The sequence below is a fragment of the Ammospiza nelsoni genome, chromosome 17 (assembly GCF_027579445.1).
Source record: "Ammospiza nelsoni isolate bAmmNel1 chromosome 17, bAmmNel1.pri, whole genome shotgun sequence".
NCBI lineage: Eukaryota > Metazoa > Chordata > Aves > Passeriformes > Passerellidae > Ammospiza > Ammospiza nelsoni.
In genome coordinates, this window is record NC_080649.1 from 15,255,285 (window position 1) to 15,270,077 (window position 14,793).

At 54.1% G+C, this 14,793-nt stretch overlaps 2 protein-coding genes across 4 annotated transcripts in view; both read left to right on the top strand.

The window, feature by feature from the left end:
* The window catches only part of PIGQ (phosphatidylinositol glycan anchor biosynthesis class Q), a 37,998-nt gene extending 30,763 nt beyond the window's left edge, over window positions 1-7,235 (top strand). For all 3 annotated transcript variants that reach the window (XM_059484416.1, XM_059484418.1, XM_059484417.1), the window contains one exon: window positions 3,093-7,235. In XM_059484416.1, the coding sequence (XP_059340399.1) occupies window positions 3,093-3,245 (153 nt within the window). In that variant the 3' untranslated portion in view covers window positions 3,246-7,235. The remainder of the gene's footprint in view (window positions 1-3,092) is intronic.
* Window positions 7,236-10,989: 3,754 nt separating this feature from the next.
* Window positions 10,990-14,793, top strand: part of RAB40C (RAB40C, member RAS oncogene family) — a 35,935-nt gene continuing 32,131 nt past the window's right edge. The window contains exons 1-2 of the mRNA XM_059484551.1: window positions 10,990-11,008; window positions 11,216-11,479. Of these exons, the coding sequence (XP_059340534.1) occupies window positions 11,326-11,479 (154 nt within the window). The 5' untranslated portion in view covers window positions 10,990-11,008; window positions 11,216-11,325. The remainder of the gene's footprint in view (window positions 11,009-11,215; window positions 11,480-14,793) is intronic.

The following is a 14,793-nucleotide window of genomic DNA, read 5'->3' on the forward strand; positions in this document are numbered from 1 at the left end:
TGTCCCAGCCTTCTGTTCCAATAGTAATGAGCAGACAGTCAGAAAAGGCAATTTTTTTCTCTCTTTGTGCTGGTGGAAGTAAAAAATGGGCTTGTGTCAGAAATTCTGCTGAATATCCCACTTTGTGATAGGCCTTTGGAGAGGGTAGTCTAAAAAACCTATTTTTAAGTGAAATTCTTATTTATTGTACACAGTGATGTGCCTTTCTTGAGAATCTGCAGTGGCTTTGCCCCCTCTCTGTGTGGAAGCCCCCTTGCAGCAGTGTCTGGTGAAGTCAGGCTGGATGCATGGACCTACACCCAAAATAATTGCAGCTGTAGGTGATAGTCTGAGCTGTCCTGTGGGGCACTGGGGATGGATTAGAAATCAATAATGCTGGCTTTGAGCATTCCCAACCAGCTCCTGGCTCAGCCAATGGATTATTTTTGATTTTTAAGATAGTGCCTCTGGAATGCAAAGTCCAGACCCTGGAGGGGGGCAGAGGATGGGGGATGATATTTCCATTTCATATGCTACTTAATATTCTTCAGGAACTCTTACATAGGTCAGTATTTTCATTAGTGTTTAAAGTCATTTCTTTTGGTGCACAAGAAGGAATATTTCTGGCAGTGTGGCTCAACAGAAGTGATAGCCCAGGGAGAAAACTGGCTTTAAGCTGAAGGAGGGCAGGTCTGGAGTAGATATTGGGCAAAAATTGTTCCCTGTGAGGGTGGGCAGGCCCTGGCACAGGGTGCCCAGAGCAGCTGTGGCTGCCCCTGCATCCCTGGCAGTGCCCAAGGCCAGGCTGGGCAGGGCTGGGAGCAGCCTGGGACAGTGGGAGGTGTCCCTGCCATGGCAGGGGTGGCACTGGGTGGGCTTTAAGGTTCCCTCCAACCCAAACAGTCTGAGATTTTGAGATTCTAGATCACAATGAGTTTGATCCATTCATGTACCTTCTGCTGAAAGTCTCATCTTCTCCAGCAATTGCTTTGGAAAGGGTTAAACAGCAGAGGAAGGGAGAAGGGAACATTTCCATTAGGATGGATATTCTAGCAGGGTTTGTTACAGCTTTGACCTACAGAACTTTCATAAGGGGAACAAATATTGCCTCTTCACTAATAATGAGTTTTGCCTGTTTGCTTGCATTGGTACCAGGAGAGGCAGGGATGTGAATTGCTCTGGGTGTAAGGAACCCTGGCTATTACAGTGGCCAGTGCTGCCCCTGGGTATCACCACTGCACCCAGAGATGCTTCTCAGCAAGAAATGTTGTGTCAGACCTCCCAGCCCACACAGCTCATAGCCAAAGGAGCACACTCTGTGTCTCTCCCTTGTGGAGCAGCAGTTCCTGTCCTCCTCCCCCAGCATGTTTGCACTTCAGACACTTTGCTTTGCCTACAGCTGAGGAAATGGGCAGAAATAGTTACTTGGGTTTTACTTGTTACTTGGGCAGAAATTGTTCCTTGGGTTTTACAGCTGTTACTGCTGGGGACAGGTTTCTTTGGCCTTTTTCCCCCCTGCTGTTTATTCTATTTTATAATTTTCCCTGCAAGCAGCTGCCCTGACCTTTTGTCTAAACTTCCTAGAGATGCTTCTGTGTACAGGCATTTCCCCTTCTGCTTGAGCAATCTTGTACTTTGAAACTAATTTGACAAAGATCTCCAGGGTTAGTTCTAAGGAAATCTTAGCTCAACCCTGCTTTCCAAGGGCTCCATCTCTGTAGGCACTGGGGGTTCATCCCTCAGCACTCCATGAGCTCCAAGCAGCTGAAGCAAGCTGGTGGCACAGGCAAACTCCCAGAAACCCAGATGCTTTTTAGTGGACAAAAAAAAATACTCAGCTTTGACCAAGTAGTGACTCTGTGCATGGGTTTGCTGTCTCTCTTTCCTTTGTGGCTGGATTCTGTGCTGTGAATCACAGTCTCCTTTCCCAGAGCTGCTTGGTTGGTTCCAGCAGAGCTGAACCCTTCTGCTAGAGAGGGATGTCCTTCCATTTCTCTCCACTGACCCAGCTCTGTAAGTCCCCACCCTGGGCATCTCTCATGGTCTATGCCCTAAGCCCCACCACTTCTGTGCCATCTCTTTTGGTCCTTTGGTGGCTGTGCATCCTTTTCCTGCCACACTGGATCCATTCTGGGGACTTCAGCTGCCTCCCTACCCTGAGTGCTTCACTGGGATGAGCATTTCCAAGGTCTGACATGCTTCTGTCACCCCTTGCACAGTAAATGTGTCTGTTCACATCCCTGTCTTCAGAAGGTCAGTGCAGCAACTGGGGACCGTGGGCACAGACTCGGGGGGCTGATTGAAGTCAAATTAAAAAAGATTAACTCAGCCTAGGAGACTTAATTGAAAATGGTAATGAGGAGCTCTGGTGTGATCCTGTTGTGCTGACACTTGGTTCCACTGGGTGGTTTCAGGTGATACCAGGTTTGACTTCACACCCAGCTGTGGGCTGAGGGCTCATAACAGGTACAGCCAAATTCCAGAGGAGTTCCTGGAGTCTCAGTGCATCCCTAGTGCAGTATAGATGTAGATTTAAATTAGATATTGGGAAATATTTGGCTCATAACAGGTACAGCCAAATTCCAGAGGAGTTCCTGGAGTCCCAGTGCAGTACTAGATGTAGATTTAAATTAGATATTAGGAAACATTTCTTCATGGGAAGGGTGGTGAGATGGTGGCACAGCTGCCCAGGGCAGTGGTGGAATCAGCATCCCTGAGATGTTCACAAGCAGTGTGGATGTGGCATTTGGGGACATGGGCTAGTGGTGGCTTTGGCAGTACTGGCTTAAGGGTTGGACTCAGTGATCTTAAAGGTCTTTTCCAAACTACAAAAATGCCATGACTCTGTGATTCTGTTGCTGTCTGCTGTCTCTCCAGCCACTGTCCCCTCCACTGGTGTGTAACACACTCCCCTCCCATTCCTCTCATGCTGGCTCTTGTCTGCCCCTCTGCTTGGGAATGATTCTAGTATCACCCCCTGCCAAACTCAATGTATTAATGTTGGGGGATGCAGGAGAAGGATAAACAGCCTCAGCAAGGCAGGGAGGGGTTCTGTGCTGTGTGAGGAGCAGCACTGATGCTGCCCTTGCTGCTGTCCCTCTTTCTCCACACAGATCAACCCCCTCTCCTATGGAGGTGTGGTCCAGACCTACAGACTGCCCACCTACAGCTGCTATCCCAGGGACTCCTGGGCATCTCTCTGCAAGAAACTCTTCCTTGGAGAGCTCATCTACCCTTGGAAACACAAAGGAGACAAGCAGAACTAAAGACAGTGGAAGAACTTGGGAACTTGACCTGAAAAACTTAACAACTAATGCTTTGGGACCAAAGGCTGCTCAGAGCCAGCAACTGCTTCATCCCTTTAAACAGATTTTGATAACATAGGAAGGGCTGAATTTTTAAAGGCAAGTATTTTTAAACATTATTTTTAAACTTTCTCCTCCCCTGCACTGTGTTTGTATATTATGCTAATGATTATTTTGGAAGCAAAAGGTGAAACCCATCAGTGCCTCATGAAACCAACACTCAGTGTCATGGAGGGAGCAGCTCCCAAATGGTCTGGGGATGAATTTCTCCTTCCATGTCAGCTCACAGGGCCATAGCAAATCAGCCCCTCAGGTGTTTTGGAGCCACAATGCTGTGGTGCCTTCAGCCAGAGCATGTTTTTATGCTTCAGACCTCAAGCCAGCTGATCAAAACCATGTGGAGAATCAGCTCGTGGAGTCCTACACTGAAAACTGAACAGCTGGGTGTCTGAGCTCATGGGATATTTATTAACTTCTTTTGAGGAGGGCCTGCACTCACCCTCACTGCAGCACCAGAGGTGTTGGAAAGTGAGGCTAGAGGCCCAGAAGCACAGACTGTTTTATCATGATTCTGCGATTTCTCTTGGGAGAGTGCTTTGGATACATTTCCAAAGTGCAGGAGTGCTTGGCTTTCCATGTTCTGGTCTCATTTTGATGTGTCTCCTATTCTCTCTCTTGGAAAGAGTGCCTGTGCACTGCAGGATGTCCCACTGGGCATCAGTGGTTGTGTCAAATTTAAATACAGTCCTTACCCAAAATACAGTCGTGACCCAAAATACAGTCCTGACCCAAAATACACTTCCTGCAGCTCTGCTCATTCCTCTGCCCCAGCTCAGACAAGGCCTTTGAGGTTTCTTAGGGCCATGTGAGGGATGCAGGACTACATGGGCACTACATGGTGCCCTGTCACCCTGAGCCAGGGCAAATCCCTGGGAAAGCCAGTGTGGCAAAGCCCCCCTCACCATCTGCCTTTACAGGCTCTGGCTGGGGCATCCCTGCCTGCAGAAACTGCAGAGAACAAGCTGTTCTGGGCTTAAAACTCCTGTGCAGCATCTTCTTGTCCTGGAATGATCACTACCTGAGGAATTCTCTGCACTCCAGGTGTGAATAACTGCAAGCTGTGATGCACTCAGTGGATGAATGGTGTAAATAACATTTTCACTCCAGCTGAAGTCAGAGTCATGAGCCCCATCCTCACCTGGCACTGAGCAGAGCAGGTTTACACCTCACCTCCCTCTCGTCTTTCCTGTGGAGCTTCTAAATGGTATCCCCTGGTTCCTCCCACGCCTGCACAGTTCAGTTTGCTGACTGCTGTGAGAAACTTTGTTATTTTTGGTCTTGTGAAAGTAATGTTTCTAATATCCTGGCTTTTAAAATCTGTCTGTGGGACCAGACAGTTCATGCTGGTCCTAATCAAGGTACAAATCCTTAGGTACAAATGCCATGATAGCCCCAATGACAGCACAGAGCCACAAACACCAGCAGCTGTGACCTTCCTACTGGGACCCTGCCAGATGTATCAGATGTTCCAGTGTTGGGTTTGTTTACTGAAGGCTGATACTGACTCTGGCGTGAGGAAATACCAAACCAAGGAAAAGCTCCTCCTCAAACCTGAGACCCTGAGTCTTCTGCAAGGGAGAACCTTGAGCAGCCCCGCTGGGCAGTGGCAGCTCCTTGTGCTTGCAGTTCTCCTGTGTCACCCAGAGTGGTGCCTGAGCTGCCTCTCTGCTCCTTGCACTGGCTGTTCTCCTTGCCTGCAGTGGTATCTGAGCATCTGAGTTGCTCCTGCTGGATGTTTGCCATGTCTCTCCTCTTCCTTTCCAGTCCCTGCTGGAAGAGTCTTCCCCCACCCTTTCCGACTGTGTGCAGGGACATTACAGCAGTGCAGCAGACATCCTGCTCAGGAGCACCTGACCTTATGTCATCTCTCTAATTAGAGTTAGGGTCTGCCTCATCTTCCACAGCAGCACAGACTGGCCCAGTGCTGGCATTTCCTCCGGGAAGAGGCTGCTGGTAAGGCTCTGGCTCTGATTTGTCCTCAGATCCATGTTATCCAGAGCAGCTCTTGGATGAGAAGTAGTTAAAAATTCCAGTTCTCCCATTCCTACCATGCACCCCTTATAGCAGGCAGCAAGCAGGCTTTGCCAGCCATCAGTCAAAGACTCTAATCTTACAGACTTCTTTTAATACTGCATTTCCTTATTATTATTTCTCCCACCTTTGGTTCCCAGTGCTGCCACAAATCCCCTCTTTACTTAGGCAGGGGGTTTGTGAAGGAAAATGTGATTCACTGTGTGAAAAACTCTATCCTAGAGAGAAATTCTGCCTTGGAGAAATAATTTCTTCCCCTAACCAGGACAGCGTGTGACAATGCTGAAAGGAAACCTCAGTAATTACTGCACTGAAAGCTCTGGTTATGGGTTTGGGAGTCTTCCCTGATGCTGCTGCTGGACTGTGCCCTGTTCAGGCCCACACAAAGACTCTTGCACAAATACACAGCCCATATATTGACTTCCAGTAGTGTAAGGAAAATCTACATTTCACCCTGCAGAGAATGAGCTGCTTTCCTTCTGCCCTGTGCTGCCTCTTCCTGCTGCTCCAACACCATCTTCTTGCATAACTTTATCCCTCAGTGGTTTAGCCTTTATGCTCAGACCTGCTGGTCACACCATCCCAGGGAGCTGCTGGAGGTTGTGATCATCTGTTCCAGCCCCTGCTCATGCAGGGCCACCCAAGGCTGGTCACCCAGGACTGGCTTTGGGCTATCTCTGAGGATGGCAGCTCCAACAACCTGTGCCAGTGGCTGATGACCCCCACAGTGAAAGGTGTGCCTGATGACCCCCTCAGTGAAAGGTGTGGCTGGTGACCCCCTCAGTGAAAGGTGTGGCTGGTGATCCCCACAGTGAAAGGTGTGGCTGATCACCCCCACAGTGAAAGGTGTGCCTGGTGACCCCCTCAGTGAAAGGTGTGCCTGGTGACCCCCTCAGTGAAAGGCTGTTCCCTCTCCCAGCAGGGTTTGAAGTGTTTCAGTTCATGACTCTCGTCCTGGTGTTGTGCAGAGCTCGGTGACACCGTAACTCAGATTGCCTCAGGAATGAGAGCATTGGCAGTGCTGTGCCATCTCTGCTCATGTTCCCCCTCTTCAGGCATTGCTTGCAGCCCCTTTGCCTTTTGGGGGAAAGAGCCTTGGTTAGGGGGTGCCTGTGCATTGACTCAGATCCCTTTCCTGCTCCTTGGTCCTTTTCTGGACTTGGGAGCAGAGAGCCCTTTCCTGCCACACTCCTGCCTGTGCTGAGCTCACAGGGGGAGCAGTACCCCAAACCTGGCAGTGTCAGGGAACAGCCCAGAGTGTAGAGCCCTGGGCTCTGCAGGGGGACTGTGCTGTGCACACACAGGGGATGGCTCTGGGTCTCAGCTCATCTCCCACATGACAGGAGGCCACAGGGCTTCCCAGCTTGATTGGGAGCTTTGGGTGCAGGATAAACACGTTCAGAGCAATCCAAGCCCCATGTGGGCAGCTGATCTGCCTTCCTGGATGAGAACAGTGCCCACCACCTTTGTCTCTAGCCCACCATTTTGCATTAGGGGTTGCTGCAAGAGTCTGTCACCTTTGGCTCCAGCCCTTATCCATGCCTGGGCCTCAAAACAGGAAAGCTCAAACCCCCCATTTACCATCTCAGCAAGCTAAATATGAGGAGTGTTCCTGCACTGATGAGTGCTGCAGGTGACAGAACACTGCCCTGCATTCCCAGGCAGGTGCTGGGGCTGGGAGCAGTGGAGGTGTCTGGGGGAAGAACCGAGGCCCAGCTCGGGGCAGGGACGGGCTGCAGCTCCTCTGCCATCCACTGTTAGTGAACATCTGGCACTGGGGAAGTTTGTGAGAACTTCACAGTTCTTGTAATCAATCCTCCTCACAGTGTTTTCTGGTTTTGAGTAAAGTATTATAAAAGAGCACTGACTCATTGAGAGTTTCATTAGAAGTGTGTGAGTGTTTGTGATGAGGTTTGGCAGGGAAGTTCAAAGCCACTGTGCATTTCTCCTTCCCTCACGTGAGGCACCAGGCGTTCAGCAGGAGCAGAGTGCTCCCACAGCAGTGACACAGGGCTTGTTCTAAATGTCACCACCAGCCCCAGCTGAAGATGACTTCCTTCCCCCTGCAGCCCTGATGTGAAACACAGCCTGGTGATGTAAAATGCAGCCTGGTGATGTGAAACACACACAGTCCCCTGCACCAGTCCAGGAACGAGTCCTGCCTGGCTTCAGGCTCATCAGAGCTCCAGCTGTGCAGGCAGGAGTGCTGGGCAGAGCAGTGGCACAGCAGGACAGTGACAGTGCCAGCAGTGCCAGCTGCAGCAGGGCTGAGGGATGCTGCACATTCCAGTGCTTGTGTGCAAGTTTAGGGATGGAGAGCTTTGTTCTACTGATAGGTTTTATTGGTTAACTCAACCTTTTAATCAGATTTTGATTACTCCAGAATAAAGATGTTGGGAGGAACATCCAGCCCTTACCTGTAGCTTGCCTTGCTGCTGAGCACAGTGTGGCTGTGAGCAGCACAGGGACAGGCAGGGCAGCTGCTGCAGCCTCAGCTGATCCAGACTGTTCATGTCCACCCCAGGGCCTGGCTGGGCAGCTCCCACACCTCTGCTCTCACACACTGGGGTATTTCAGCATTTGTCCACCTATAATTGTTCTACCAAGGCCAAAACACAAAGCCTGTGCAAGGAGGATCCAAAGATGCCACCTCAGGCCTGGGAGGTGGTTGAAATGATGCTCCCCCAGCTCTGGGTGTTCTGTGATCCAGAGGGGGATCCTTGGTGTCCCATGGGCCTGCCCTGCCCATGGGGTGTGCTCAGTGTGAGGGGCAGGACAGGGGACAATCCTCTGCACAATCTGAGCAGCAGCCCAAGCTGGGCCTGGGAGTGGTGGATCCTTCTGGCCTCTCCTTCCCTCCTCACACCAGAGCACTCACTCCCTTGAATTCCATCCCTTTCTCCTGTTCCCTCTCCCAGCTGAATGCATGGCTGTGACAAAGTCCCCACATTGCAGCAAGCCCCTGCCAGGATTTCCCCTCTCCCTCTGCCTCCCACCTCTTGCCACAATTCCCACCTGGCTGGGCTCTGTTTGGTTTCCACCATCCCACCAAAGACAGGAGAAATCCCTGGAATGAGTGAGGGTTTGGCTGGCCCTGTGGAGCAGCAGGACTGAGACCCAGAGGCTGAGAAAAGAAATAAAATAGAGGAGATTGCTGCTCATCCTCTCCTGTCCACCTGCACTGCTTTGGATCCATTGGGCTGTTGGACAGAAATGAGGCTTTTCTCTCCTCCTGGAGAAAAGAAACATCCCCATGTCCCCCTCTCCCCTTCCCCTGCTCTGCCCACCAGGTTGTGCCCTGGGTGGGTGTTTCTGCACAGGCTTCACCTTCCAAGCCCCTTTACCCTGGCAATGCAGTGGCCAGGGATGGCAGTGGCTGCAGGAGGACATCTGCTCTTTGGGGTGGCTTTAGCTGCTCTTTGGGTGTGCTCTAGCTGCTCTTTGGGGTGGCTTTAGCTGCTCTTTGGGTGTGCTCTAGCTGCTCTTTGGGGTGGCTTTAGCTGCTCTTTGGGGTGGCTTTAGCTGCTCTTTGGGTGTGCTCTAGCTGCTCTTTGGGGTGGCTTTAGCTGCTCTTTGGGGTTGCTCTAGCTGCTCTTTGGGGTGGCTTTAGCTGCTCTTTGGGTGTGCTCTAGCTGCTCTTTGGGTGTGCTCTAGCTGCTCTTTGGGTGTGCTCTAGCTGCTGTTTTGTTTTCCCCTGTCCCTGCTCTCACTGTGCTTGGCAGCAGCCGTGGGAGCTGGCAGAGGGCACAGAGGGGGGCTGGGTTTGGCCCTGCCAATGGAGAAGCCAAACTGAGCAACTGAGGGTGAGGATCCCCTTGTCCCACAGGACACAAACCCCTCACGAGCACAGGGCCCAAAGGGATCCAGAGCCCCAGGGCAGCACAGGAGCCCTCAGGCTGTGGGAGAGGAGAGGGAGCCAGACAGAGACCCCCAAAGATGGGGCAGCCCCCCATCCCTGTGAGAGGGGACAGCTCTGGAGAGAGCCCAGGGAGGCCACAGAGATGCCCCAAGGGCTGGAGCCCCTCTGCTCTGGAGCCAGGCTGGCAGAGCTGGGGGTGCTCACCTGGAGAGGAGAAGCTCCAGGGACACCTCAGAGCCCCTGCCAGGGCCTGAAGGGGCTCCAGGAGAGCTGCAGAGGGACTGGGGACAAGGGATGGAGGGACAGGACACAGGGAATGGCTCCCACTGCCAGAGGGCAGGGATGGATGGGATATTGGGAATGAGGAATTGTTCCCTGTGAGGGTGGGCAGGCCCTGGCACAGGGTGCCCAGAGCAGCTGTGGCTGCCCCTGGATCCCTGGCAGTGCCCAAGGCCAGGCTGGGCAGGGCTGGGAGCAGCCTGGGACAGTGGGAGGTGTCCTGGACATGGCAGGGGTGGCACTGGGTGGTCTCTGAGATCCCCTCCAACACAAACCATTCTGTGGTTCTATAAAAACATCCCCCTTGAATCCATCCCCTCTCCCTCTCCATCCATGAGTGACCCCCTGGCATGAGCAGCCAGCAGAGCTCCCCCAGGAGCTGCAGGATCCTCACAGGCTCAGGGCACGTGGGTCATGGGCATGGCATTCCCTGGAGCAGCAGGCTGGGAATGTGGATGGTGAAATGCCCAGCTCTGGATGCTCTGTTCAGCACAGGGATTTGTCAGCAATGGTGGCAGGGAGAGGATCCTCCACACCTTCCATGGGGAATCCCCTGGGATTGGGTTTGGGAGTGGTTCCTCAGGCCAATGCCAAGGGATTGCATTGGAGAACATCCAGGTACAGCCTGGTACAGCACCCACAGCCCCATTCCCTGGGGACACGCTGCACGTCCCCATGGCTGCCCCCTGCCCCACCAACAATGGGGTGCACACACCTCCCACCCCAAAACCCGCCGCCTGCCATAACATGGATGATCACCCACCTGGATGCCCCAAACTGTGGGTGCCCCTCTTTCTGGGTGCCCACCCCATATCTGGAGGAGGACACCTGTATGCCCTCCCACCCACGTGCCCACCCACCTGGACATCTCTGACACCTGGATGTCCCAAATCCTGGGTGCCGCCTCTTCTTGGATGTCCCACACATCTGGATGTGCCCCCATCTACGAGCCCCTCCCATGGGTATGCTCAGCTCACATTGGATGCCACCCCGTCCTGGATGACACCTGGGTGCCCCGCACACACGGATGTGCCCCAGTCCCGCTCCCCCAATCCCGGTTCCCTCAATCCCTCTCCCCCAATCCCGGTTCCCCAATCCCGGTTCCCCCGCAGTCCCGGTTCCCTCAATCCCTCTCCCCCAATCCCGCTCCCCTAGTCCCGCTCCCCCAGTCCCTCCCGCGTCGAGCACTTCCCCGCCCGACTCGCTATCCCATCATGCTCCGCTTCCCGCAAGGTATGCCGGGAGCTGTAGTCCTCAGCCGCCCAGCCGTCCACTGGCCCTGCCCCTTGAGCTCTCAGGGGCGCGCCGGGGCGGGGCGCTTCTGATTGACGTGTGGCTGAGCCTATTGAAGCGGCGAATATGTGGAGGAGGCGTGGCCATTTCTGATTGACGTGCGGTTTAGCCTATGGGAGCGGCGAGAGCGGGGCCGAGGCGCCGCCTGGGCTCGGGCGGGCACGGCGGCTCCGTGAGGCGGGGGCGGCCCTGCCCGGCTGAGGTGGGTGGCGGGACCGGAGCTGGGGCTGACCTGGCGCGGTGCTGCGGCCCGGCGGGGCGGAGCGGGCTCGGGGCCCGGTGGGGCGGCGGCGCTTTGTGCGAGTGCGAGGGCGGAGCGGAGCCGTGTCAGCGGCGGGGGCGCTGCGGGGCCGGGCCGGGCCGGGCCCTTCCTCCGCCTTCTCCTCCTCCTCCTCCTCCTCCGCCGCAGGTCCCAGCGCGGCCCCGGCGGAAGATGTGCGGCCAGCGGTGAGCGGCGGCGGGGCAGAGGCCGCAGCCCGAGGCTGGCGGGCGGAGGATGCGGGCCGGGCCGCCCCGCCGATGAGAGGCAGGATGGGCACCCAGGGCAGCCCGGTGAAGAGCTACGATTACCTGCTCAAGTTCCTGCTGGTGGGGGACAGCGACGTGGGCAAGGGGGAGATCCTGGAGAGCCTGCAGGACGGCGCCTCCGAGTCCCCCTACGCCTACAGCAACGGTAAGGGGGGCTGGGGGGCACCGGGCCGCGGGACCCCATCGCTGTCACACCCCTGCCGCTGTCACCTCCCCCGCCATTGCTGTCACCGCATCCCGCGGGGACCCCTAGGGCCGTCACCCCAGCGCCGAGCTGGCGGCCAGGGAGGGGTTGTTTTGCTTTTTCCTTTGTTTTTTTTTTTTTCCATTAACTGGGAGCGCAGCGCGTGGCAGGCAGCTCAGAGGCCTCCTCAGCTCCTTGAAATGCCCCAAATCTGGAGGAGAATGTGGGCAGCGGGGCTGGTGTCTGATGTAATCCCGGGATGCGCAGCCGGACCCTTCCCGAGCGGTCCCACGGCTGCCCTCCCTCCCTCTCCCCGGCTGCCACAAGGACCGAGCCGTTCCCAGAGGAAGCCGGGGCTGTAACAAAAGAACTGGAGCCTGATTCCCAGCCCGGAGCCGCTCTGCCTCGGTGGCTGTACCGGGAGCGGCCGCGTTGGCTGATCCACCTCCTGCCAGCGTCGAGGTTCCTAATGGAGCCCATGACAGACCATTAACTACGCTATCACAAGACCGTAATTAAGAGCCAAGGAGTAGCGCTGTGCATTTCCTGCAGTTACGGTGTAGCGCGGCCTGGCGGGGTGCGGGTCCTGCTGTGGGTGTCAATCTGTCATCCTTCCCCTCCTCCGTGCACAATAACATCCCCAAGGGCTCGGACCCTGCATCATCGCTGGAGCCCAGGGCAGGAGCAGGTAGTGCCGAGGTTTGCCTGTATCAGGAACCCGAGGGAATCGGGAGCTCCTTGGTGCTCTGCACGGGCCAAATTTGGAGTGTGCAGAGTGGTGTGGCTTCGACCACACTCGGTCCTTGGAGCCACCACCAGCTCCCCAGGAGCTGATGCAAATGCACACCTGCTCCACGGAGATTTACCGGGAGGTGGTGACTCAGAAGTGGAGCTGCCTGTGAAATGGGAGCAGCTCTTCAGGAAGGAGAAGGCTTTGCTATCGTTCATCTCCTCGGGTGTCTGGCTGGGCTGGTGTGGTTTGCCTTTGAGGAGGTGCTGGGCCCTTCAGAGCTTCCCTGAAGAGAGTTTGTGTTTCTGGAGAACCTGTCTCACCCGGGAGCTGTGGGACTGCTCCGTGGGGTTGGTGTTTACTATGTAGAGTGTAACGGGGTGGCTGTTTTAAGTGAAATGTTGCAGCTGGAATTGTCTTCTGATTGAAGTGGGTTTGAAGCAGACAGGGTAGGAATAAGGAGTGAGTTAAGTGGGGTCTTTGGTTTACACCCAAAGAACAGGGATTTTGGCTATGGCTGTAGACCTTTTGTCTCAGAACCCACTGTTTTGTAGCAACTAAATACCAGCATCTTTTTGTTGGAAAAAGAAATCTCAGTGAATGATTTCAGAACCTTCCCTTGTCCTCTGTGGGCAATTGAGCCCATTCCTAATTAGAGAATTAGGTCACACACTGTTGTTTCACAGTAATATATGCTCTGACAGGCTCTGCTTCTGTTGATTCTGGGAGGCGACGCACCTTTAGGATAATCAGCTGGAGTGGCTTTGATATCCAAGTGAATTTGATCCTGCTGATGCTGCTGACAGCCTTGGCAGTGGAACTCCCTGTGCCTCTGGCACAGCTGGGACGTGCTGACAGGGCATGCTGCTCCTTCCCTGACAGACACCATCCCCTGGGCTCTTGGGTTTTGGGAACAGCTCGAGCCTGGCGTCCTCTTTGGCACGTACCTAATGCCATCCCAAAACAGCAATGCCAGAATGTTATGTGGAGGTTGTCTTTGTAAATCTGCTTGTAAGCACGTTGTCCTTGTCCTCATCCCCTCCCATATCCCACATCCCAATTTTAAAATGAGTATTGTGTCATCTCCCACTGTTTTGGTCAGTGCAGAAAGTACAACTGGTGTGTGCTTTGAGCTGCTCTTGTGGTGGGGACATCTCGTGTGGAGCTCAGGTCCCTGACCTTGGCAGGATGGGAGAGAGAGCATTTGCCTTCTCTGTCTGGTTAGGGTCTGCTGCTTTTGCTCTGTTTTGTGGAAACAGTTGTGAGCAGCCAGGTTTTGTGATGCAGCATGGAATGGATTGTCCTTTCCAGCTCGGGGAAGGCACACCCTCAGAAGTGAAGCTCTGTAAATGTAGCTCTGTATTTTAGCTGCTCTGTATTTTAGCTGCTCTTACCCAGCCTATTAGAAAAGGGATCCAGGGATTCCTCTCTGCTCCGTGGGCACTGGGTGTTGGATCAGCACACAGCTGAGTGATGAAAAGCCCTTTTTCTGTTGGATTTTAGGTGCTGTAAGCAGCCTCTGCCTGCCTGTGTCCAGTATCTGAGAGCCTGGGGTGCAGTGGGAGCTGTGTCTGTCACAGAGCACCATAGGTGCTTCTGTCCATCCTTTTCCAGGATCCCTGAACAGCAATGTCACTTCTCAGCACAGCCTTGGAGCTTGGCACCTCAATCTAAATCAGGCACATCTTATATTAGCCCCTGCAGTTCCTGTGGTGCATAGCAAGGCCTCAGCAATGTCCTTTCTTTAAATTGCTGGCAAAATAAAGCTCCTCTGTGGGAGCAGAGGTGGTTGTTACTCCTGGTGCAGGAGATGTGAGCACCATTGCTGCACCAAGCTGTGAGGCCAGTGAGTATGGAACTCCTAGTGACAAAAAGGTGGCATTTTGAGGAGGAAACTGATGTCCAGGTGTCACTTGTGTGTTCCTTACTAGGTTTGTGCTGAGCTATGGAATGTCTCAGTCTCCAGGAGCATCAGCCAAGCATGCTCCCTGCATATTGTAACTGGTTTGGACTTAGCTTTTGCCTTTTCTTGGCCATCCACAGAAGACCCTGAATTAAGCCCTCCTACTGTTGTTTGGACAGGGAGAACATTAATGCTTTTCTGGGCTTCCAACATTGTCCTTCTTCCCAGCTTTCACCCTCCCTTTCCCAAATGTGTAGTTGTGGAGGCAGGATGCTGTTCTGAGAGGTTCTGCTGCTCTGGAAGCTGGAGAATCTCACCTGGGAACCTGAAATCCTGCATTTTCCCTGAATGCCCTCTGTGCTGTCAGTGCTGCCTCCTTCTCCCCAGGTGCAGGGAGGGGCTGCTCTGTGCCATGAGCCTGGGGTTACACCAGACTCAGTGAAACTGCTTTACTTGTGGGTGAGTGCCCTGCACAGATCACACAGCTGTCCTCATCCATCCCCGAGCACTGAAGCAGGACAGAAGTGTGTTGGTCCTGGGGTGGTTTGGGCCATGGCTGTGGTGGAGCTGCAGGTGAAGCAGGGACAGTGTGCATGCCATGCATTAGGGGCACGAGGCTGCTCCTCACCTGAGGGACCCGCG